The 27,679-nt window shown below is 36.9% G+C and overlaps 1 protein-coding gene across 1 annotated transcript; it reads right to left on the bottom strand.

Moving 5' to 3' along the window:
• Nucleotides 1-123: 123 nt before the first annotated feature.
• On the bottom strand, nucleotides 124-26,893 carry LOC131008048 (probable LRR receptor-like serine/threonine-protein kinase At3g47570). Its single transcript, XM_057934951.1, has 5 exons — nucleotides 25,963-26,893; nucleotides 4,358-4,576; nucleotides 2,254-4,257; nucleotides 1,817-2,177; nucleotides 124-521 (listed from the first exon to the last, which is right to left on the bottom strand). Exons 1-4 carry the CDS (start codon nucleotides 26,873-26,875, stop codon nucleotides 1,834-1,836), a joined length of 3,480 nt encoding a protein of 1,159 aa, XP_057790934.1. The 5' UTR covers nucleotides 26,876-26,893; the 3' UTR covers nucleotides 124-521; nucleotides 1,817-1,833.
• Nucleotides 26,894-27,679: the final 786 nt, after the last annotated feature.

Below are 27,679 nucleotides of genomic sequence, written 5' to 3' on the forward strand. Positions count from 1 at the left end.
GGTATTCGCAAGGAAGAATTCCATATATATTTTTTGTACAACTTTATAACTCAACTTGGGCTTGTTCATTTTCACAAATTCTCACATGCAACTCAAACAAACACCTCATATGCGCACATAATGAAATAGCTATTTTATTAGAAAAAAAAAAAGAAAAAAAAAAAACAAAAGAAACCCATCAAAGCAGAGCCCTCATCAAATTTTTACAGACGAAAATTCAACGGAAAAAACATCAAGTAAAGGAACAAGAGTACACGTCGATTACATAGATGAAGACAACAAGGACGAGATAAAAGACAAGCGCCAAACCAAGAAAGAGACGCAACTTAGCCCACCAAAGAGACCTGGCCTATCGAAGCCCAAACCCGAGTGCACCAGCTGTTTGTAGAGCAAGTCATCCCTACCACCCCTGCCAAGTCGTACCAACAAACAATCGCACAGCTACAACACAGCCACGTGAACTCATGCAACCAAGACCAACGTCGCGCAGACGGTAGGCCCGTAGCCAAGGGCTCTGAAACCTAACATGAAGAGCATCTACTGTGAAATTAACCTTATACGCACACATACAATAACATAGATTGGTGAATCTATCACGTAGTTCACATTTCATGTAAATCAAAATCCATAACTTCATTAATCAACCATATGAATCAACATATAACCACAGAAAATCAACACACAATACTCGAACTTATTACCCCAATACACATCTTTTGTAAATCTAAACCCACATATAACATCATCTATCCACCATAAGATTCAACACGCAACTACACAAAATCAACACTGAATACTCAATCCTGTTAATTTTATGTAAATTATGAACATGCAAACATATGTCTTAACAAGTTTATTAAGATCAAGTAACTAGTCACTTATGCATATTCGGGTCGGCTCCTATAAGCTTCCACAATAACGAGATCACCTTGAGGGAAAGATTTCAACAAGGATTTAGAAGGATCAGGAAAAAAGATGAAGTTTTGGCTTGAGATTGTATCACTACCACTTTACGCAATGGAGCTCAAGAATCTATTCAATTGCGGAAAAATAGTTTCCCCTTATAGAAGATGAAGATAGTGAGGAATTTATCTTCAAAGTATGAGAGATAAGAGGTGGAGTCCGCACCTTAGGAAAATGGTGGTCGTCGGTCACCTTTCTTATGGTCGAGGGATGCAGCGGTGCTAGAGAATGAGAGTGCATTTGCTTTAAGGTATAAGGAATGAATAAGCTCATTTATCACTTTATACCTCGTTTGTTTAACGTAATACAATAATTTAGGTAGGCCATATGAAATTTCGGGCAATACATTTTATCTAGGGCAAAGTATAATTTTGTGAGAAATCTACAAGTCTTGTTTAAGAAGTGAATCGATTATTCATCCCAAAGTGACAACAATTCAATATATTATTATTAAGATGATGATGATGATGATGATGATGATGATGATGGTGATGATGATGATGATGATGATTATTATTATTATTATTATTATTATTATTATTATTATTATTATTATTATTATTATTATTATTATTATTATTATTATTATTATTATTAATTTCTTATTCTATAAAATCAATATCAAATTCATCTATTTTGGCTTCACTATTTTAATGTATGTTTCAATAAATGACTTGGCTGAATTAAAAAATTTCCTTATGGCATAGCATTATAAAGCCCATCAAGAATTATTTGTGGTGTTACAATAATAAGATTTTAGTATCTCCAGTCTTGGCAACTTCATCCTGCATTTAAGTAATAAAGAAACAAATGATTATGTATCCATAGGGAAAATAACTTTATGAGGTCTTACCAACTATCATTTAGACTTCATTCCAAAAATCGATGTTTGATTTTCTGCAGCTCAACAAGAGCTTCTTTCATGTTAATCCTTTCCATAGGGGAATCTGAAGAGCACTTGAAAGCTAACTCCAATATGGATGATGTGAATTTGATAATTTTGTCAGCATATTCTTCGTCAACATTCATTAGTAAGTTGGCATCTATAACTTGATATGTGCTTTGTGGGATTGACCCTTCAATCCAAACCTTCAAGCTTATATCTCCAGCAAACATATCATCATTTGGTCTTTTCCTTGTAAAGGTTTCCATCAACATCACACCATAGCTATAAACATCGCACTTTATGGAGACTAGTCCTTCAAAACCATACTCTGGAATGACAAAAATGACTAGAATTTAGTATAACGTTATAGTATTCTTGAGGCAGCGATGCAAAATAATAATCACCTGGAGCAATATAACCCAATGTCGCTAGAGTGTTTGTTAGAACAATACTTTCCCCATTACCCAATAGTTTGGATATACCAAAATCGCTCACATGAGCAACCATTTCTTCATCTAACAAGATATTACTAGGCTTCAAGTCACAATGAACAATTGGAGTGGAATAGCAATGATGAAGATACTCCAATGCCGTCGCTACATCAATCATTATGTTCAACCTTTGTATGAAATCCAAGAAATAATTATGTGAATACAACCATTTTTCAAGGTTTCCCTTGGGCATGTATTCAACTACCAAAGCTTTGAATTCTTCATTGGAACAACTACTTATGACTTTTGTCAGATTTCTGTGACGAATATTACGTAGAACTTCACATTCAACATCAAAGCTCCTAAATGCAGCTTCAGATTGCAATTTAAACACCTTTACAACAATAACCTTACCGTCTATAAGAATTCCTTTATAAACAGAACCAAAACTTCCCATGCCTAGTAAGTTGCTCTCATTGAATTGTTGAGTTGCTCGTGAGAGTTCATAATATGAGATTCTTTCAGGCACAACAAAAGGAATTCCCTCAGTTTCACTAATTGCTTTATATTTCCTTTTATATAAGAGGAAAATAAATCCCAAACAACAAATTGTGGTAAAGGCCACAATTCCAACAATAATGAACAAAGCTAATTCCACTTTCATCCTTTGTGACCTGTGTTTATTGGCAATGTGACAAGGTGGGACATGGAACCTTGGAATTCCACATAGTGCTTCATTACCTTTAAATGACTCCATTGTGAAGTTCACAAAAGGACCACCACTTGGAATTTCTCCACTTAGAGCGTTGAAAGAAACATTAAAGTAGATGAGGTATTGAAGTGCCTGCAAAGATTTTGGCACTGAACCAGAGAGGTTATTGTAGGATAAGTCAAGAGTGACCAAGTTGATCATATTATCCATGGACATTGGGATGGAACCTTCAAATCTATTATGTGCTAAAGATAGATTAACCAAATTCTGCAAATTACCAATCGTGCTTGGAATAGACATAGACAATTCATTTCTCGATAGATTTATGTAGATCACTGCTACCAAATTACCAACATCCAAAGGTAAGAATCCGCTTAATGAGTTCTCAGATAAGTCTAGAATCAACAAATCATTTAGGAGCCACAAGCTTGATGGTATGGTTGAAGTCAACATATTAGAGCCCAGAGAAAGCTGTCTCAAGGCTGTGGCATTTCCTAAACATTTTGGAATTGGACCCGATAGTTGATTCTCACTCAAACTCAATTGAGACAGACTGTGTAAATCACACAGATCATCTGGAATGAAGCCTCTCATGTTGTTATTTCCTAGATACAAACCTTGGAGCTTTCTCAAATGCTTTACTGTAATAGGAATATTACCAGACATGTCATTGTTACTCAAATCAAGGTTTACTAAGTTGTCTAAGTTGCCGATCTCAGGAGGGATTCTTCCTTTTAATTTGCAGTCGTATGCAGAGAATGTTTGGAGTTGGGAGGATAAGTTCCCAATAGAAGATGGAAGAGTGATATCAAGAGGATTAGCACCAAAGCTCAAATAATACAACGCCCTGCAATATGTTAAAGAAGTAATGAAGCTCACTTCAGAAGTTGATGATCCAACGGTTAGACTGTTGCTTTCGAGATTTAGTCTTTCAAGGAATGTTAAGCTTCCAAGAGAGTGAGGTACAATGCCATTAAATTGGTTATAGCTGAGCTCGAGCTCTCTAAGTTGAGAGCAGTTGGAAATGAATTCGGGTATTCGTCCACTCAAGTGATTAATCCCAAGGTAAAACATCTCAATAGAAGAAAAGTTGTTGCACAAATCGGTTGGAAGAGCACCTGACAGCCTATTCCCTCCAAGTGCAAATACTATAAGAGTTGAGATGTTAAAAATGTTAGGTGGAATTGAACCACTTAACATATTCGATTCTAATCTAAGTTTCTTCAGGTGGTAAAGACGTTGGTCAATTTCTCTCGGTATAACACCTGCCAAAAATATTAAAAAAAAAATTAAATTTGAACTCCATGAACATTGTTATATAAAAATATTAGTTCAAATTGGTAGAAGAGTCTATTGTGTTCACACCTATTAAATTGTTGTACGCAAGATCTAAATATATAAGCATTGTAAGATTCCCGATATCACTTGAAATGTTCCCAGTGAATTTATTGTGCCATAGTTGCAAGGTTTGTAGAGAAGACATATTCATGAACATTTTGAAATCAATCGAGCCTCCAATCTGATTTTTCTCAACACCAAAAGCAATCAGACTTTGAAGATTGCCAATCTCCTTTGGTAGTATACCTGCAAAAAATTTATGATTATTGAATACATTTCCAACTTTCCTCAAACTAAATTTAATGAAGCTCTCAACCTAATATATATAAACAAAAGCTAAATCATAGCAGAATTGTTTTCCCACCTAAATTATTTTTAATTCAAGTAGTATGTTATTTCGTTACTAAGTTAATTATTACTAAATTAATATAAGTAAATAGATAGAAAGAATCTATTGAGAAAAATCCTTATAATGAGAAATGAGAATAAATCTAGAATGTTAAATATTTAAATCTTATGATTAATATTCATTTAAATTAATCGAGGGAAATGAGATTAATGAACAAGTCAATAACATCTACGAACAAATCAATGTATCGCACAAATAACATTCACACCTGAGTTCGAATATTGGAGGGGCAAAATTTCATCACATTTATTTAATACGACTGTTCGTGTATTATATTTTTTTTGGTAGATTCTATGAACTTTGTTCGTTACATTGATTTGAACATAAATCTAGCATCTGTTAGATTTGGACCATAGATATGACGATCCAATGGTCTATAAGTTATCTTATATCTTTGAATAAGGCGAATTTTTCCTCTATCCACCCCTATTAACAATAGACAAATTTGGGTTAATGTACATATAGACAGTGGCAGAGCCATATGTAGGCTAGGGTGGACTCCCTAATTTGTACTTTTTTCATATAGTAATTGGGGAAAATAGTACCAAAATTCTTGTGGTTTCGCGAAATTCGCATATTTCCCTTGACCTTCAAAAGGTAGTGATTAAATCCTTGAACTTAATCCCGATTCTTATTTTTTTCCATAAAATTGATCGGCCCCTAAACTTATGCTGACATGGCTGTCGGAAATCTACGTAGGATTAAATTTTCGGCGAATCGCTGACTGTGTTTAAGTGAGAACATTAAACGTCATCGTTTTAACTGAAATTAGGGTTCTTCAGAGATGATGAAATTAGGGTTCTTCAGAGATGATCTGCCCATGTCCTCTCTTCTCCTCCGGCTGCCGCGACTAGGCCGCCGGTCACCTCTCTCCCGCTAATCCCTCTCTCCTCTCTTTACAGATCCCCTCTCTTCTCTTCTCCTCCGGCCGCCGCGACCAGGCTGCCTCTCTCCCGCTAATCCCTCTCTCCTATCTTTACAGATCCCCTCTCATCTCTTCTCCTCCGGCCGCCGCGACTAGGCCGCTTCTCTCCCGCTAACCCCTCTCTCCTCTCTTTACAGATCCTTTTTCCTCTCTTCTTCTCCGGCCACCACCACGGACATACAAGCACGAGGCGGCCACCGCTGTAACTCCGGCGAGGAGCGTTGGCCTCGTCCTTCGTCTGTACTCTCTCAAATTGAAACACCCTCCGAATCTCCCTCTCTGTCCTCTCTCATCCGCCCTTAGTTGGGCAGCGCAGCGACACCACCGCCGCTGATCCCAGCCTCCCTCATTTCTCTCAACTCTGTCCCTAAGTCAGACGACGGCACATAACCGCCGACCGCCTTGTTCCCTCAACCAAACCAAACACCCTTAACAAGAAGCTCCGCAAAACGGCGAGAAAACATCATTTTAAGGTCAAGGGAAAAACGAGAATCGCGCCAAACTTCAGGGATTTTGACGCTATTATGTTAGACGTAAAACAACATCGTTTAGCTTCTAATTAATCTACTCAGCATAAGTGTGCCATGTTGGTGACACGTCATCTAATTAATGGCCGAAAATATCACTTAAGGGAAAAAAGAGCATCGAAGCAACGGTTAAGGATTTTATCACTACCTTTTGAAGGTCAAGGGAAATATGCGAATTTCGCGAAACCACAAGAATTTTGGTGCTATTTCCCATAGTAATTGAATCAAGATAGGGGAAATATAATAGAACCAGTCACTTACCCACTTCTGAAACATTTAGGACACCGCTGCAATTAGCAATATGGAAATTTCAACAATTTGGAACATATCTACTTTTCGAAAAATTGATCGAGGTACTGTACATTATTGAAAAAAAGGATTTTTGGAGGTGCAAGCATTTGAGACAGAAGATTGTTGTTGCTTATTAATTGCTGAAGGTGTTATGAAGAAGGAGCATTTTATTATGATTGAAAAAGTTTATAGAGAGAAGATATGAAAAAAGAAGATTTTTTATTATCTATTAATTTTTTTAGTGTAAGGAAGAAGGAGGTTGCCACACAATTACTTCAAAAACAAAGTCGTAAATATTATAGGAATCCTAAACTTTTTTGTAGTGTGTTTTCTTCTATCTATTTTATGTACTATGTCTGTCTTATAAGAGTGTGAATGATTGTTGGCCATACGAATTTTAATAAATATTAGATGCGTGTGTTATGAGTGGAAAAATGACCCCACTTTTATTGTAGTATTATGATAGTGAGATAAAAAAGTACTCCCTCCGTTCCAATAATAACGTTCCAAATTTCCTTTTTGAGTGTTCCATTTATAACGTCTCGACCTAAAAAAAGATATAATTTACTTTATCTATTCTATCTATCTCTCTCCTGATTTACTTTATGTACCTCTTACTTTGTCACTACTCTCTCTATCTCTCTCTTCATTTACTTGATATCTCTTACTTTATCTATATTTTCTTAATTTGCATGCCCCATTTTTTTGGACGTTATTATTAGGACGAAGGGAGTAAGAGATTTGTAGTGGGCCATATAAATATATTGATACACTAGGAGTAAAAAAGAATGAATTTGTGGTGGGGTAGTATCCAGAAATACCAATACACACTTTTGTGGGAAGTCGCAAAATGGATAAAAGTGCAAACTATTATGGGATGGAGCTAAAAGGAAGTTGAGTCTTTTAACTCTTTTTTTTTTCAAAATAGGTTAATGGGTTAAGTAAATTGTAAATAGCGTTGGATTTTTTAGTGATAGGTTGTTTGTATATTGCATATCAGAAGATAATAAATTTTGTATTATTAACAAATAATATTTTTTCTCGTAAATAATAGTTGAAATGAATTTAAGTATTAACTATATAAAATAAGAATTATTTTTAATCTAGGGTTTAGGTGCAGATGGACCCCTGAAGTAGAGGACTCTAGATCATATACCCCTCATTCTCGACCTTAGATCAAATACCCTCCATAGTCCAAAAAAATTGTGCAATTAAACCTAGGCCTCTAACGACCGTTAAGCGTCCGTTAGCTTTATTTTTTTTTAAACTCTGGGGGGACCCACCAATCCTCCACCACTAGAACTCTAGCTCATCTCCCTGCGACTGGCCGAAAATTCAGTGCTACGGTGACACCATCACCGGAATCATCCTCAGTGGATACAATCTAAACGGCACTATTCCAGAATTCATCTTCTCCCTCCGGAATCTAACCGTTCTCGATCTTTCCCATAATAATTTATTCGAAGATTTTCCGAAAAAAATTTTGAATTGCTCAAATTTTTGTTATCTAGACCTATTGCAAAATATGTTCGAAGGGAAAATTCTAGTGGAAATTAGCCGGCTGAAACAATTGCGATACCTCAACCTCAACGGCAACAACTTCACCGGATATATCCTTCCCACCATCGGCGAATTGGACGAGCTGATCACTCTGAATCTTCACATGAATTTATTCAACGGTAGTTACCCTAAGGAGATTTCCATATTAGCTAATCACTTGAGTCTATAGCTGGCTTACAATGACTACCTCTCGCTGGCGAAAATACCGCCGAAATTCGGGAATTTGACGAAGCTGGAGTATCTCTGGATGACGGAGGCGAATGTGATTGGCGGACTGCCACGGAGCTTCACGAATTTGTTGAGCCTTCAGCATTTGGATTTGTCTGTGAATGAAATTAATGGAGAAATCCTGCGCGGATTGTTCTTGCTCAAGAATTTGTGGTTTATTTGTACCACAACAAATTTCCTGGCATGATTCCTCAAACAATCGAGTCGTTGAATTCTGGTGGAGAAGCTGGTGTTGAAGACATATAGGTAGGCCCCACTTCAGAATTTTAAAAAATAAAATAAAACTAACGGACGCTTAACGGCCTAGGTTTAATTGCATCCTTTTTTTGGACTATGGGAGGGTATTTGATCCAAGGTCGAAAATGAAGGGGTACTCGCTCTAGGTGCCTCTACTTTAGGGGTGCATCTCCCCCTTAACCCTCTAATCTATTTAAGTGGATTCTTTATTTTGTTGAATGAATTTATGATCCAGAGTTCGAATCCCATAAGTGACGAAAATCTTGTATTTATTTTAATTCATATTTTATTTACATAGTAAATTCAAAATGAGTCATAGCAAATTCATACTGAATATCATTTTATATGATAAGTGTAGTTTACATGATAACCATTCCTCCCTCCCCTCTCCATACACACACACACATACACACATATGATAAGTGTAGTTTACATGATAACCATTCCCCCCTCCCCTCTCCACACGCGCACGCGCGCGCACACACACACACACACACACACATATATATATATATATATATATATATATAGAGAGAGAGAGAGAGAGAAGGGATCAATAGAGAATGCTAAATATTGAGAGAAAAAGAGAGTGAGAATCTGAATAAGTCAACAAATTTACTGAATACGCCAACAATTTTACTGAACGGATAAATGTGCGTGTTTATTCAGTAAATGTCTATTCATGCGGTCACGTGATTTATTCTGTAAAGTTATTAACTTATTCAGAATGAAATATATTGACTTCTCCAAAGATCTCAACTCAAATCTCAGCTGTTGATCTTATCTAATCTAACGGTCAGCATTTATTCACGTCGTGTTCAACGGATTTTTATATTGAACATATAAGGGGTCGAACCTCAGAAACCCCAAAAATTTAGCATTTATTCACGCCATGTTCAACGGATTTGATGAACGTTCATTATATGTTCAACATAAAAATCTGTTGAACATGGCGTGAATAAATATTGACCGTTAGATTAGATAATATCAACGGCTAAGATTTGGTCTCTGTTCTTTGAATTTTTAGTGGTCTCCCATTGAATATGTATATTGGGAATAGTTCAATGGAGACCACTAAAAATTCAAAGAACAGAGACTAAATCTTGGCCGGTAATCTCTAATCTAATGGTCAGCATTTACTGACGCTATGTTCAACGAATTTTTATGTTGAACATATACATGGTCGAACCCTAAAACCCCAAAAAAAGATTCAGTATAACTTGATGAACGTGGGCGTGTTCGTGGTCTCCATTGAACGCGACTCTATACATATACATACACATATATATATATATATATATATATATATATATATATATATATATATATATAGAGGGTCGCATTCTATGTAGACCACAAAATATTCAAAGAACAGAGATCAAATCTCAGCCGTTGATCTTATCTAATCTAACGGTCAGCATTTATTCATGCCATGTTCAACGGATTTTTTTGTTGAACATATACGAGGTCAAATCCCACAACCCCCAAAAAATCAGCATTTATTCACGCCATATTCAATGGATTTGATGAATGTTCATAGCGTGAACATGGCGTGAATAAATAATGCTTTTTTTATGGTTGTGGGATTCGACCTTGTATATATTCAATAAAATAAATCCAGGGTTGTGGGATTCGACCCCAAGAAGTATATTCATGATAAATGCTGATTTTTGGGGGGTTGAGGTTTGGAGTTTGAGGGTTGAGATTTGGTCTTTGTTCTTTGAATATTTTGTGGTCTACATTGAACTCTTCCCTATATATATATATATATGGTTAGGTTTCATTGAAAAATTAAATATTTTTCGAAATTGCGAAACTTTGAACAGATCAATAATTTTAATGAACAACTCAATAATTGTGATGAACAATGGTGTTTTTGTTGGGAACCTTGTGGAATATCATAATCCTTGTTTTGATGATTCCAAAATCCATAGGTCTTAATTGTAATAAACTAGAACTGTTTGAACTCAAGTGTTAGAGTTCGTTTCTAGTTTAGCTTGCGGTTCTAAAGACTGAAGGACGAAGGACTGAAGACTGAAGATACCAACTGAAGTATCAGTTGAAGAATCAGTTCGGAACTGATTACTTAATGCGTGCCGCGTGGACTCAGCGGACTGATACTAAAGTCAAGTATCAGTTAAACATTCTTCCTCGGACTGAACTTCCAACGTTCAAAGGAAGCCACGTACTCACAAAGTACAGCCACATTAAATGCAGAGATCTTAGGATCATCCCTCTCTGCAGAGGTCATTCCTATTTGGTGGCTACTTTATCAGAGACGTCACATCTCCTGCTCTTCAACATAGCCGTTCCCACCAAACAAGGAACCTCGAAGATTGAAGTCTCAGCCCAAATTCGAAATGCTCTGCAACGAAAGAAATCTTGAAGACGTTCTCCACCAACGGATCTATTCAAGACCTCTCCTATAAATAGCGTTCGAGGATTACTTCAATCTTCACCGATTCAACGACACAAGCTGAAACTCTGCCAAAATAGTTTCTCAGCCAAAAGCTTAACCTCCCCAAAGCTTGAATCGAAGAAGAGAATTTCAAAGCCAAAAATCAGTCACTGCTAATTACACACATTCTCTTAGACCTTAGGCAAACCTCTGTTTACCCAGAAGCCTAGGTCAAACTTGCTCCAAAGAACTTGTTCTTTGAAGTATAGTTGGCAAGTTTTCAAACCTCCTTTCGAGAGATAGAATCGAGTGTTTGAGTGTTTAGGAGTTCAGGAAGGTACTCTGGCTCCGCGAGATCTTAGCATGGGTTGTGCTAGGAGTGAGAAATCCGACACGAGTGAAGTGTGGGTACTGAAGGGTGGAATCTTCAGTGGTACGGTTGTGTGCACCCGGTAAGCACACAGTTCGGTTTGCAGTGCACCAGTTAAGCACTTGCGGAGTGGATTGTTGGTCTGATCAACCGACCGTGGATGTAGGAAGTGTTTTCCGAACCACGTAAAAGTCTATGTGTTATTTACAGCTTTTAGTTTTACTTTCTTACTTGTGCTGTTTTAATTGATAAACTGAATACTGAATAACTGCAAAAAGAAACATAAGACTAGCAACGTGCTCAACCAAGGCTATTACGAAACAAAGTTATTTTCGCTGCGTATGATATCAGTCTGACTGATCTATCCTCTGATAGTCAGGAAGAGTGTTATCATCTCTGTTTTAGCAAACTCGACTGAAGCCCTTACGTGCATCAGTTAAGTTCCAGTAACTTAATTGATAACTCCTTACTGAAGAGTTTTCAGAATCAGTCGTCAACCCTGTTTGGTCAAAACTCTTTTCAGTTAACAGGTGTCATAGTTTGCTTGTAAAGTTTTGTTTTGATCTCTATCTTGAGATCCCTCTGTTTTAGAGGAGAAAAATAGCCCATAGGTGTATTCCCCCCATACACCTATTTGAGACCCTCCGGACCTAACAGTTTTGAATCTTGGAGTGACGAGATTTTCAACATATTGAATAAAATACATATGTTCATCAAAATTATTGATCTGTTCAATATTTCACAATTTCGCAAAAAAATTAATTTCTCAATGAAACCTTTCCCTGTATATAAATAGTTATAGGTATAGTTATAGTTATAGTAAAAATCTCATTTAACGTAAAAACATCGAACCTATCATAACCTATAAAATAATTGCACTCTTGCGGTCCTTTAAATGCAATTTAATTGCAGTTCTCTAGAATTCGAACTTAGGACCACGAAAGTACAAATACTTTATATGTTTTTGCAAATGGTTCATAGTTTCTATAATAAATGAGGTTTTCATTTGAATCACTCCTTATAAGGCTTGGTTATCGTGGGAACTATATTTTTATTAGAATGTAAGAATAATGCACTTTTCTATATGATTAACACATTGGTTAACAATTTAATGTACTAAAATATGAAATTTTCGCTCGTCATATGATTCGAACTCAAGTGATGCATTCAAATAAGAACCCTTATTTAAAATGAGAATGGAGAACCACACATAGTTGTTCTATTGAAAAGATCTACAGTGAATGCCTCAACTTGATCTCATGAAAAATATTATTCTCATGATAACAATGAGAACTACATTTATTGTGAGAACGTGAATAATGTATTTTCCTATAAAATTATTGCATTCACTGTTAAGTTAATGCATTTGAAAAAAAAATTTCTTCAGGATTCGAACCAAGAGTTGTATTCATTTATCAAGAGGATGCATAGAACTTTATCATCGTGGGACTGTGAATGGTAATTTGTTCTCATTATAAATAAGGGTTCTCATTTAAACATCTGCCTATATAAATATATACTCACTTCATGCACGAAAGAACTTCCTAAGTGGGAGTGGCACAAGTTTTTTTTTTTAAGTTGTCGAATGTATTGAGAGTGAAGAAAAAGTTGTTAAGTGTATTGTAAGTGGTGAAAAGATATTGTAATTAGTATTAGGAGTGGTGATAAAGTGAAAATTTATAGTCCAAAAATAGGTAGGAAGTCCTTTTGTGAACGTCCAAAAAAGGAAAAGTAGGAAGTTATTTCGTGAATGGATGGAGTATATAGGAGTTGGTTATTTTTGTTTACTCCTATTTTTTTGATGATTCTATGGGTGTTTAGGTGCGTTATGGGCTTATATTTTTGGTTTCGTTCACTCAGTAGTTGATTGATTTGAGCTTATATGCTTATTTTGATGCTCTAATTGATTAATTAGTGGGAAATTATAGAGTTCAAATTTGGTTGATTGGTCTGAACTATAATTTAAGTTCGTCTCAATACGAGTTCGTAGGCGAAAACGGATCCAAAATCCGACTTGTAACGAGGGAGAACAGGCTAAAACAAAAATAGTGCGCGCTGCTATGTCAATTCCAGCGCCGGCTGGGAATTTCCGGCTCCCGCTGGGAATTCCAGCGAGTTGGGGCAGCCGGCTGGAATGCGCCCAGCACTTCCAGCGACCTCCTTTCCTCGCTCAAAGTTCCCAGCGACCTCCCTTCCTCGCTCAAAGTTCCAGCCGCGCGATTTCTCTTCCCAGCGACCTGTCCAGTGGCCGCGCAAGCTCGCTCACTCAACACATCGCCAACTCGCTCGGATTTCTAACCGTCTCACACAGCCCCGCTCACCAAGTCGCTTAACACACCCTGCAACCTCGCCAGCCTGCGCACCAAGTCGCTCAACAATCCCAGCACTTTCGCCAGCCGCTCACGCTCGCTCGCTGGACTCCACACCAACACCCAGTGGGCGAGTCCCTCTTCCCAGCGAGCATTCAAGCGATTGAAACTCAATTTCCAGTGGGCTCCCCCAATCCCAGCGACCATCCCAGCCGGCTGCCCCATTCGCTCAATATTCAAGCCGGCTGTCCCTCTCGCTTGCCTCGCTAGCTCGAACACCCCAGCGGCCGCTGGGTTGTCTCTCACTTATACCCAACGCCCACTGGGTGTATTTCCTCATGCCTAGGATATAAATAGCTATTTTCTCATTTTCCTAGGACACACTTTCCCAGATAGAGTCTAGCCATCGTTCCAGGCACCAGTTTTCCTAGCTAGGAGTTTATTGTCATTTACTGTAAGTTTCCATTTATTGCCTAGATAAACTCTGTATTTATGATTTTCATTACAGTATCTATATTTCTTCTTGTATGCTCTTTATATTAATTCTTATTTATGATTTAGATTGCTATCTAGATAATTATTTTCATGATAGCTTGTTTAATTATTGAATTATTACTTTCCTCACGAACCCTAGCGTAGAATTACATGTTATTTCATTATTGCTTATTTACAGTTGATTTTCGCCTAGATAATTTTATATGCTTTATTTCAATTACGTTCTAGTTAATGAGAGAGAGTGTCAGACCCATAATATTGATTAGAGTGTTTAGGTTGAATTTCTTGTTAATTGTGTGCAACACGAACGAACGCCTTGTTTAGCCTTCCTTGAGAGTACGACTTGGGTTAACTTATTCCACTGCAATTGACCTCGTAAGATTGCGAGTCAATTCAATAGGTGTTTTGAGTTGAGTCAATTGTGAAAACCAAATTTAATGATAATAACGGAGAACACTGCATTATGTTTAAATTAGTAATTGCATTTGCTGTTAAATTGAAAAAAAATAATAATTTGCTACATCTAACCTAAGTGCTGTATTCATTTATCAAGATGGTGTATTCACTGTTGATCTTCATAATCTAAAGGCTACGAATGGTTCTTCGTTCTCATTTCAAATAATAATTCTAACTTGAACTTCTTCCTAGAGAGCAAATGAGAACGAAGAACCATTCTCGGCCCTTGGATTTTGAAAATCTACGGTAGATACATCATCTTGATGCATGGATGAATGCAACACCTAGGTCCAAGAGATCAATTCTTTTTTAATTTTTAAGGGTGCGGTTAATTTTCACGATGAATACAGCAACTTCACATGTCAATATAATGCTCTCACTGCTCATTTTAAATGAAAGGACTTCAAAACTGCCCAAATAGAAATAGTAAAAATTAAAGTTATCCACTAAGATTAAAAAAAATTAAAACTTAAAAGTTAGCCATGCGTACCATTTTACTCTTCACATAAAAAACTTAAAAATTATCCATTAAATTTCGAGTTATGAATTCTAGTTTTTAAACTCAAATTCACAACCAAGACTATTTCTACTTGTGAATTCTAGCTTTAAAAATTCAAATTCAACACCGAGACTATTTTCAGTTGTAACTTCTAGTTTAAAACTCGAATTCACAACCAAGACTATTCCTACTTGTGAATTATATCTTTAAAACTTGAATTCACAACCAATCTATATTCGAGTTGTGAATTATAATTTTAAAAAATAAATTCACAACCAAGACTATTTCTAGTTGTGGATTCAAACTTTAAACTAGAATTCACAATTAATCTATATTCGAGTAGTGAATTCTAGTTTTAAAGCTCGAATTCACAACAAGTTATGAATTTATCGAGTTGGTTGTGAATTCAAGAACATTAACTATACAAACTAATCTCGACATTGTTGACAATTCCATTGTATCCCCACCCTACCAAAGCAGCCTCTTTTCCAACTTGCCTTCTCCTTAATCACCAAATGAGCAACGTGCTCCACCACTTCCTTGGCCCTTTTTCTCGTGTACATTGCCTCCTTAACCCGCCTCTCAGCTTCAGCCTTGGTAGCCACCGCCATCTTATTTTATTGACGTAGATGCAATTTTCACCGCATCCATGTCCATCACTCTGCAATTCTCAGCTAGCCCTCACATTCATCGCCCCATTGACCTCGAAAATTGCATCGTTGGAAATGATTGATATTGTTATTCATGATTCTCAAGAAATGGAATAAAACTGGATTGGTGTTGGAAATTAGCTAACTCGAGAAATGGTGATGAAGCCTTATTTGCAAACACTGCTTGAGTTGCCTATCCACCATCACCATCAATGTTGCTTCCTAAAATGAGTTTAAATTTATTTAAGGCCATTATCTTAGGGCTATTTGCGAAAATAGGCCACTATTTTTCGGACTTGTAAAAATAGGCCAATTATTTTAGTTTTTGGTATTTTTAGACCACATGTGTACCCAATCAGGTTATTTTTGGCCACATTTTGACCCCAAAAAGTGGCCTATAAATGCTGAATTGAACTCAAATGTGGCCTAAAAATGCCAAAAATTAAAATAATTGACATATTTTTACAAATTCGAAAAATAGTGGCCTATTTTTGCAAATAGGCCTAAGATAATGGCCTTAAATAATTTTAAACTCTCCTAAAAATGATGAAGTTTTGAGAGATCTAGTGTCGCCTACCCTTGACAGAGTACTATAAGCACTTGGAACAAATGCACACAATGTCGCTTGGGAGGGTTGGGGTAAGACTTGGAAGCATGTAGGGCAAAAGGCTTGTGGATGAAGCCGAACCTCTCCCAGTACGGTGTGGTTCGGGGACGAACCAAGCGGAAGCTGGTGGGCCTGTGACGCCCGGGGACGAAGTGCGGAGTGATCGCCGGTGCAAAAGAGGCACGGACAAGGAGCGGCTCCGGTTAAGACTTCCAAGCGGAGGGGCGCAGGGATGAACCGAAACACACCCGAACGAGAGGGATTCCAAGAATATGCAGGTATGGGACTGCATATTCGAGGAGAGCTTAAGTGATTTGATAGGTGCTACTCATATCAATAAGATGCATCTTCTTTTCTGGTGCCCACACGGAAGAAACTCCAAGGTTAAGCGTGCTTGGCTTGGAGCAATTCCGGGATGGGTGACCCCCTGGGATGTTTCTCAGGGAGCGTGCGAGTGAGGACAAAACACGCTAGAAAAGACTCGTATTGGTCTGTGGGGACAGCCGTCAACTCTGGAGCCGGGCTGTTACACAGGTGGTGCAAAGACTACGGAAGATGTTTAAGCGTCAACTCTGGAGCCGGGCTGTTACACAGGTGGTGCAAAGACTACGGAAGATGTTTAATTGGCACAGCAGCTCTTCGCAGGGGTAGAGAGAGAGATCGATAGAGACAGGAGAGAGAATGGTAGAGAGGGATTAGATTTTGTGAGAAGAAAGTTGATGGGAATTCAATAACAAGAAGGTTGACGGTGATTCAATTCTCATGGTAGGGGTAGACTTGTCTTTTTCCACAAAAATTGGTTAATTTTTAAGTTTTCCTTTATCTTATTGGATATTTTTTTATTTTTGCTATATGAGTATGAATATTTTGACACATTGACTCCATTTTAAACGGTGATTTTCATGATAACCAACACACACACAGGGAGAGTATCAAATGAGAATGGCCAAATGTGGTGAGAAATGAGAATGAATATTTAACGTTAGATTTTCAAATCCTATCGTTGATATTTATCTAAAGGGAGAATTTTTTCACCTGAGTTTGAATCCTGGAAGAGTGAAATTTTTATCAATTAATCGAATGTAGTTTTGTAGTCATTACAAACAGCTATGCAACACTATATTCTGACTTATGCATTATTCTTATTTTTCACCAAAAATAGCATTCTCACTATAACTTAGTCCTATATATTATTAAATTGCGGTTATATATATATATATATATATATATATATATATATATATATATATATAAAGGAAAAGAAAAAAAGAGCCCCATCAAAGCACAGAGATGGAGACTATGGGTTGAGCCTATAACACCCCATATTTTTTTTCTAGATTTGTTATATAAGTTAAATTTCTAGTATTTTCTTTCATAGTTTTTTTTTTTAGATAATTACATGATAAATATAGATATGCACCATTAATTTTTCATCTAGACTATTATTATTATTATTATTACTATTATTATTATTATTATTTTTATTATCAATCTTTATCCTAAATCCTAATAAGAGATATACATAGACTATAAACTCTACTCTTATTAAAACTCTTTAGAAACTAGTATAAATAGGGGACCAAATTTCTACCCTAAAGCAGACACACGAAAAGCTTAAGCAGTAGGCTTTTTTTTTCTTCTTCTTCGGATACTTCTAGTAAGTTCGTTTATTGTTATGTTGGCATATGAGTTATCATAGTTTCATTCACCGAATTCAATTAGTTAATTACTTTTTGTTCAATACATCAGAAATTCAGAACTTAGGTATAAGTCAAATTGGTGGCTTTTGATTACTATTATTATTATTTTTTTCGTTTCCTTATTTTCGAAAATAGCAAATCAGATGGCTATATATTTTTTTTGAAAACTTCTTATAGTCTTTAACTATAACAGTAAGTTTAATTCCAATAATATAGACGTTGACTTTTTAATAAGTATAACCAATAGAAGAGTTTTTATTTCTTTTTATTTTCTTTCGTAATATGTTAAATTTTTTTAATTTGTTTTCTCAATTCATAATAGATACGTAAATTCTTTAAAGGTTTCCAGGTCATGTTTTGAACTTCAATTTTTTATATAATTTCATACGTTTATATATATATATATATATATATATATATATATAGATACATTATAAGCACGACTAGATTGGTTATAGTATATACTCCCTCCGTCCACGAAATGAGTACCCATATTTCCATTTTCGTCCGTCCACGAAATGAGTACTCATTTCCCTTTTTAGCAAGTGTACCCCACACAACACTTTAATTAATACACTCAAAAAGGTGGGACCTCTATTCTATTCACACTACACTCAATACATTTCTTAAAACCTGTGCCGTCCACAAATGGGTACTCATTTCGTGGACGGAGGGAGTATATGATTATATTATTTCTGGTACAAAACAGAAAAGTCTGCTTTCTCTCTCTGGAAACACGCATGCTCTCTCTCTCGTGAGTCAAAGTGGGTGGCCGCCCACCAGCTTCGCGCCGCTGACCGGCGCTGCACCCACGCGCAGTCGGATCCCGGCCACCAGACCTTCTTCACGGTCTGCCGCCACCGAAGGAAGATCCGGCGCGACTTGCAGATCGGCAGCATCGGCGAACGGCAGAACGAGCAGCAGCGGCGACCGGCAGCGCGGCGACTTGCATCCAGCAGCAGCGGTGACCGGCGATCCAGCAGCAGCAGCGACTTGCAGAGCGGCGACCAGGTCCAGCCGCAGCGGTGACTTGCAGCGCGGCGACCGGCAGATCCAGCAGCAGCGGCGACCGGTGCAGAGCAGCAGCGCGGCGACCGGTGCTCCAGCAGCAGCAGCGCGGCGAAGGCCCGGCGTTAACTACGCCACCACCCCGACGCTGCTCGCCGCACGCCGGAACCGGTCTCTCCAAATCAGCTCCGCCTCCGGAAGGCCTTCTGCGTCGGAGATCAGCCATGGTTCTTTCGCCGACGTCGCTCTCCGGCGCCGCTAAGAGAACTGCTTCCTCTCTGTCGCCGACTGCTTCAGGAGCCCGTGGTTTTCCTGAGAAACCTGATAGCCTTCGCCTGCCACAAATCTCAAACAACTTTTATCAACAGCCGAGGGATTTGGAGCATGGGAATTTGAAACTTGTTGAGGTTTGTTTATCGGATAATCCATCAGGATCTGGAACTACCTCTACAATTTCGTCTAAAGGAACAGCTTCGGTGCCTAACTTCACAAAACAGCCGCCACCAGAGGGTAGGGTTTCATACGCCTCGATCATGCAACAACGGGTTGATCGACCTCCAGATTTACCAGCACATAAATTCTCAGCTCTTAAGGCTGAGAAACTCGCCGATGGGTTCTCTCTCACCATTCCGAAACAGATGTATCAAAAACGTATTGCTGAATTCGAATTCTCTGTTATTGGAAGGGTATTACTACGGAAAGGAAGCAAGCCACAGGCGACACATCAGTTGAAGCTTGAACTCAACAATTTGTGGGGTATCCAATCAGAGTGGAAGCTTCTCACTCTGGGTAAGGGTTTTTTCACCATGAAATTCTCTAATCTTGAAGATAAAAAAACTTGCGAAAGCTAAAATTGTTTGGGATTTGGCTGCGGGTTCCATTCGCCTCCGCGATTGGGTTCCATGTTTCAATCCCTACAAGGAAGTCTCTTCTATTTGTCAAGTTTGGGTTCGGATTTATTTACCTTCCGAATGAGTTTTGGGATCCTGAGGTAATAACAGCAATTGCTAGAATTATTGGTTTTCCAATAAAAATTGATGGTGTATCAGCTCATGGAGAGGTCGGCCATTTCATTCGTGTGCTAATTGAAGTGGATCTCGCTCAGCCATTGCAGGAATCGATGCTTATAGATTGTGAACATCCTTTCTATGTCGAGTTTAGCTATGAACAATTGCCTTTCTTTTGCTCGAATTGCCGCATCACTGGACATCAGGTGGAAAAGTGTACAAAGCTTAAGCGGAAGGACATCCAGGACAGTAAAGAAGCTCTGATCGAGTCTGCTACAGATTATGAAAACAAGAGCAAGAAGGTTAAGCCTAAAGCTCAACTAGCTGATAAACCTGTTGCGGCTTGGTCAAAGGTTACCGAACAGGCGGTAAAAAAACAGATTGTTGTTCAGGTTCTTGAAAAAGAGGCTGTTGAGACGCGGAACGCATTTCAGGCTCTTGACTTGGAGAATAATGCGGAGACTGTTTTGGATATGGGCGTCGATCATATTTCTGGAACGTCTTTCGGGGTTCATTTATCTGGCCCGGATTTGTTGCATAAAATCCTGGTTCCGGTTCAGGGGGTTAAAGATGTGATTATTAAAGATAGTGACTTAGTCATTAACGAGGAGGACTCGGATGTGGAGGAAACTTTGGAGATGGAGGCTCCGAATGGCGCGGTTTTGAACAGCCCGATTATGGACGACACAGTTGTTGATCTCGAACGTGACCCAACTTTGGACAAAAGAGGGGGTGTTTCGCATGAAGGTAACAAGGATTTGTCCGCTCTTGGCCCGGACAATATTGCTAGTCGCATTAGTCGGTTAGAAGAGCAGGTTAATCAGGGGATGCAAATGCTCTCGGACAAGACGACCAAGCGGGGACGTGGCCGCCCAAAGGGCACGGGAAAGGGCATGGGAAAGGAGCCGATGCAAGCGGTTCCGGAAGGTAGCATAAAAGGTCGTCTCAGGAATGCGGGTGAAATGAGCTACAAGCCGAGGGACTTTGTAGTTGATTGTAGCAATAGTGATAGCATGAGGGCAATGAATAATATAGTAAATAGACGTTGGTCAGATGAGATGGACGACTATCCTGAGTTATGGGATTGCTAGTGTCTTCAGGATTCTCAGCTTAACGATCTCTTTTCGAGTTTCGTGCCCTTAGTCTGCGTTTTGTGCTCTCAAGGGTTTTTTTTTCTTTTTCTTTTATAATAAACCTCAATTTAATAATAGTATATATATGATCACATCGGATTTGATATAGGATTTTAGTCTAAATTTTTGTAGGATTTTTTTTAAAGCGTTGTATTTATTGAATTAGGTGCGGTACGATTAAGACCTTCATTCCGGATTTGAGTTTTAGTCTCGACTTTAAGGTGAGGGATTATATGCTTGTGGTTATATTCATGTATGTTTTTATATGTTCTTATTTCATGTTTGATTATACTTGCACAGCCATGTAGAAATACATGTTCAGAAAATCAGCCATGAAGAAATACATGTTCAGAATATCAGCCATGTTGAAATACATGTTCAGGGGTTTTCAGTTCGCCCGTCAGATTATCAGTATATGTGTATGACAATGTGAATTATTTGCATGTTTAAGCATATGTGAATATGTGCATGGTTTCTCACTGAGTATATTTTCAATATGCTCACCCCTTGTCTTTTCAGTTTTGCAGTTCCAGAGTTGAAGTGGCCATGGAAGTGGAGAATGACTAGGGATAAGGATTTTTACATTGAACATTTTAGTTGAACTTGTTAAGTTCTTAGTTTATCGTTTTATTTTTATTATATTTTATGTTCCTACTTTAGTTTTGGCAAATTAATTTTTTTTTAAATTAGTTTAAATTTTGATAGTCAAGAAGTTTTATTTTATCTATTAGTTCTTCAAGATTTTAAATTAAAAAGTTTATGAAAAATGGGGTGTTACATAGTGGTATCAGAGCGGGTCTACGTTTCTGTAGACTCGTGTTTAAAGGAAAATTAGCTTTCAAAATTTTAAGCAAGCCTAGTCATTCGAAACTCATGTGCTGCATCGACTCCACTTCAAGGTATGTGTTCAAATTGTTCAAGTATATGGCAAATATGATGTTTTAGATGACATATTTTATTTATGATGCTTTTATATATGTTCTAGTACTATTATGTTTAGCTCTATTAGAAATAGTTGTAATTGTGAATTGTTTAGATGACATGTACACATCAAACCAATACTAGACCCGAAGTTACTTTACACGCACGAATTAGGAAATTGCAAGAAGAACATGAAAGATTAAGCGAGAATTTGCGATTTAAAGAATTTAGGTTTCACTTAGAAATTTAATGTGTTTGTCTTCTTGATTAAGTGAGAACCATGCCGCCGCGTAGAGCCCCTACCGATCAACAAAACGGGATGCAAGAATTTATCGCCGCAATGCAAGGATTCTTCCAACAACAAGCTCAAGGTGCGCAAAACCCACAACGCAATAACACAAGCGTAGTCGTAGAGCAGTTCCGACGTTATAATCCACCAAGATTTGACGGGAGGAGCGGACCCCTAGCAATGGAGGAATGGATAAGAGAGCTGGAGAGAATATTTGAACATATCGAGTGCACCGATGCCCACAAAGTTTCATGTGCTGTCTTTCAATTATGCGAGGATGCTAGCCATTGGTGGGAGTCCTTTAAGCGATCCATGACTGAGCAAGCGCGACAAGGGTTGACATGGAATAGGTTCAAGGAGATTGTGACCAACCAATACTTCCCACGTTCCTACCGCAATCAAAAGGAGGCCGAATTCTTAGATCTCAAACAGGGAGAGCTGTCCATCACCGACTACGAAAGGAAGTTCAACCAACTTTCACGCTATGCCACACGCCTAGTCAACACCAATGACCAAAAGGCGGATGGGTTCTTAAGGGGACTACGACCAGAAATCCAAGGAATATTGGCGGCACAAGGAATTGTGGATTATGCTTTGGCCGTGAGACGAGCGCAAGAAGTGGAGGCGGGTTTGGAAGTGGATAAACTACCACGTAAGGATTTGGTTAGGAGTGAAAAGAGGAAATGGGAGGATCCAAATGATGGAAAAAGAGATGTGCAAAATAAGAAGGAGAGAATGGACGACAAATCCAACGAGGCAACGCCACGATCCTATCCACAATGTTCTGAGTGAAACAAGTATCACACCGGAGAATGCTTGTATCGAAAGGGAGTTTGTTATTTTTGTCGCAAACCGGGGCATAAAGCAACTTTTTGTCCAGACAAGAGAGGGAGGGAACCCGAAAGGCGAGGAAACGGACGATTATTCTATATGGGACAACAAGACGAGACGGAAAAACCTTAAAAAGGTACGATAAGTTTTGATAAAATAGAACTTAATGTGCCTGTAAGATCGCTTATGATAGAGCAAATAATGATGACACAAGAAGCATGACTAGAATTTCGAGGACGAAATTATTTTTAGTAGGGAAGGTTATAACACCCCATATTTTTTTCTAGATTTGTTATATAAGTTAAATTTCTAGTATTTTCTTTCATAGTTTTTTTTTTAGATAATTACATGATAAATATAGATATGCACCATTAATTTTTCACCTAGACTATTATTATTATTATTACTATTATTATTATTTTTATTTTTATTATTAATCTTTATCCTAATAAGAGATATACATAGACTATAAACTCTACTCTTATTAAAACTCTTTAGAAACTAGTATAAATAGGGGACCAAATTTCTACCCTAAAGCAGACACACGAAAAGCTTAAGCAGTAGGCTTTTTTTTTCTTCTTCTTCGGATACTTCTAGTAAGTTCGTTTATTGTTATGTTGGCATATGAGTTATCATAGTTTCATTCACCGAATTCAATTAGTTAATTACTTTTTGTTCAATACATCAGAAATTCAGAACTTAGGTATAAGTCAAATTGGTGGCTTTTGATTACTATTATTATTATTTTTTCGTTTCCTTATTTTCGAAAATAGCAAATCAGATGGCTATATATTTTTTTTGAAAACTTCTTATAGTCTTTAACTATAACAGTAAGTTTAATTCCAATAATATAGACGTTGAGTACTTTTTAATAAGTATAACCAATAGAAGAGTTTTTATTTCTTTTTATTTTCTTTCGTAATATGTTAAATTTTTTTAATTTGTTTTCTCAATTCATAATAGATACGTAAATTCTTTAAAGGTTTCCAGGTCATGTTTTTAACTTCAATTTTTTATATAATTTCATACGTTTATATATATATATATATACATATATATATATATATATATACATTATAAGCACGACTAGATTGGTTATAGTATATATATGATCACATCGGATTTGATATAGGATTTTAGTCTAAATTTTTGTAGGATTTTTTTTAAAGCGTTGTATTTATAATTAGGTGCGGTACGATTAAGACCTTCATTCCGGATTTGAGTTTTAGTCTCGACTTTAAGGTGAGGGATTATATGCTTGTGGTTATATTCATGTATGTTTTTATATGTTCTTATTTCATGTTTGATTATACTTGCACAGCCATGTAGAAATACATGTTCAGAATATCAGCCATGTTGAAATACATGTTCAGGGGCTTTCAGTTCGCCCATCAGATTATGATAATCTATATGTGTATGACAATGTGAATTATTTGCATGTTTAAGCATATGTGAATATGTGTATGGTTTCTCACTGAGTATATTTTCAATATGCTCACCCCTTGTCTTTTCAGTTTTGCAGTTCCAGAGTAGAAGTGGCCATGGAAGTGGAGAATAACTAGGGATAAGGATTTTTACATTGAACATTTTAGTTGATCTTGTTAAGTTTTTAGTTTATCGTTTTATTTTTATTATATTTTATGTTCCTACTTTAGTTTTGGCAAATTAATTTTTTTTTAAATTAGTTTAAATTTTGATAGTCAAGAAGTTTTATTTTATCTATTAGTTCTTCAAGATTTTAAATTAAAAAGTTTATGAAAAATGGGGTGTTACAGAGCCATTAAAACCTTGCTAGGGAAAACCCCTAACGAGAGAAAAGAGTACTCGTTTGTGACAAACATCCTAAGAAGGAAAGAAGAAAAGCGAGATATGACGAGAGTGCGAGCTTCGGACTAACCATTGCCCTAAGTTAATCGACAGGTCTCGAAAAGAAGGAGCCAAGGTAGAAGGCAAACACAAAAGACGCATATATATATATATGTATATATATATATATATATATATATATATATTTGTGTGTATATATATATAGGTATATATTATTTTGTCATTAAAATTACTGCGAGAAAATTTGAAAAATATCATATACCCCCTCTGTCCTTTTTAGGACGTCCACAAAAGAACTTCCTATTTTATTTTTGGACTATATTGTATCACTTAAAATACCTCATTTATCATTATTTTCACTTTTTCAACACTCAAAATACTAATTACAACACTTTTTCATCACTCACAGTACGCCCAACAATATTATCTTAAAACTCATATCACTTACCCTCCTAATAAGTTTTATCATAAACAGAGAGAGTATTAAACTGAATACAATACCGATGAAAATATCTACCCATTAAGTGAAATTAAATGATAACATAAATTCTTGAAAGTTAACATGATAATCTTATCATTATTTGCAAAACTATATGAAAATAGCATAGATACAATTATAATAACACAAAATCTTTTGTGCAACCGATTGTATGAAACAATCGGTTCTTACCCTACTCAGATCCAATTCACTTACTATATGTATTTGGGTTTGGATAGTACAGGATCTCCAGATGAATAAGAATATTGATCTTGGGTTACCCGGTTGTACAAGAGACTTCCTCTTATAATAAATATAAATATTCTTTTTTCGTATTAAATTAACTAGATTTACACCCGTATAATGCGCGGGCCAACATTTTTCTTGCCCAACACGCAGGTGTAAATCTAGTTCCGATAGAAAATCAAACATTATATAATGACAATCTAATGCGATAAAAAGATGAGTCATACGTACCGTTTAAATTATTAGTACCGAGAGCTAAATTCTGAAGAGATGTTAAGTAGCCGATTTCTGGAGGTATCTGCCCACTAAAGGAGTTGAAAGAGAGCGACAAAGTCGCAAGTCGTGAGCATTGAGACAGATTTTTCGGAATCTCACCACTCAATTCGTTTCCGGTAAGAAATATCCCAGCAAGAAATGGAAGATTACTGCACATGTCTGGTGGAAGACTTCCACTCAATTCGTTGTACGTGAATGCTATATATTGAAGGGTGGATATGTTAAATATGGCTGATGGTATACCACCGGAAAGACCATTGTATTCAACCTCCAAATCTTGTAGACTACCAAGTCTCCCCAACTCTTCTGGAATTTCTCCACTTAGAGAATTGGCATATAAGGAAAGAACTTGTAGGTTTGTAAGGTTTGAGATGGATTTTGGGATGGAACCTGTGAAACTGTTATTGTCTAAGACCAAGTACTCCAATTTTGATAACTGACTTAAGACTGGAGGGAAGGCTCCGGTGAAGTTGTTGAGTGCAAGCGATATGAACTCCAAACGGCGAAGGAGAGACAGCTCATAAGGCAGAATTCCACTGAAAAGATTGCTGGTGAGGTCGAGGGTGACGAGGAAGGAGAGTCGCCCGAGTTGAGGTGGAATGGTGCCGACGAGATTCATGAAAGAGAGATTCAAGGCTGTTACTCTTTGGTGTGGCAAACTGCAAGTGACGCCAATCCAGCTGCAGACGGAGCTCGAGTTATTGCTCCAATTTGTTGCAAGCATACGGAAAGGGTCTGAGGTTATGCGCATTTTTAAGGCAAGAAGGGCAGCTTGATCAGTGGCAAGGCTCATTGCACAAGGAGGCATTGGGAAGGTTATTATGGTGAGGACTGCATATGCAAAAATGTAATAAAACTTTTTCTCCATGGCTGCAAATTGGAAGGTTTAACTGAGAAATGACCATTAATTTACATAATTCTTATAACTAATTAATTAACTGTTTCTACAAAGTCTTCGACTTGTATTTATGAGTCTATCTTGAGTTAGGCTTAGGCGTCAGTGGCAGTGAAGGGTTGTATTATTTCACTTCCATGCAATTTGTATTACAGGTCATATATACTTCCTCAACCAATTGCAGACATTTAATGTATTTGGAAATAAGTTTGAAGTTGATTTTGTATTTGATAAGTTTCAATACTTGGCTCGAGATCGGGTTTTCTTTTCTTTCTTTCTTTCTTTATTTTTTTTTCTTTTCTTTTCGAGTAGTATGAATGGAGAAGACATGCACCTTTTATAAAAGAATTATGATGTTTTAAAATTTTGTCTTAAGTTGCCTAATATATTACACTTATGTGCATTTTAATGGTGATAATGCAATTTAATATATATATTTATTTATGAGAAATTATTAAACTATTAGGGTCATATTAATTATTCTTTAATAATTATGTTAATAGTGTTGTATCACTAGAATTCTTTTATCCACGTAAATTATTATTAATTATATTGTTAACAAAAATAATTTCATGTTACAATTCATACTAATTAATTCTAGTGGAAGTTTAGTATTCCTCCTATGTCAAGGGAAATATGCATAAATAATTATTACTATATTGATTATGCAAATTTTTAGTTGAATTTGAGTTTAGGAAATTTTCTACAATTTATTATTGAATAATGCAGATTTGCGTCAAATAGCTCATTATTTCATTGCCAGATTTTCATTAAAAT

The sequence above is a fragment of the Salvia miltiorrhiza genome, chromosome 2, assembly GCF_028751815.1.
Source record: "Salvia miltiorrhiza cultivar Shanhuang (shh) chromosome 2, IMPLAD_Smil_shh, whole genome shotgun sequence".
NCBI classification, from domain to species: Eukaryota; Viridiplantae; Streptophyta; class Magnoliopsida; order Lamiales; family Lamiaceae; genus Salvia; species Salvia miltiorrhiza.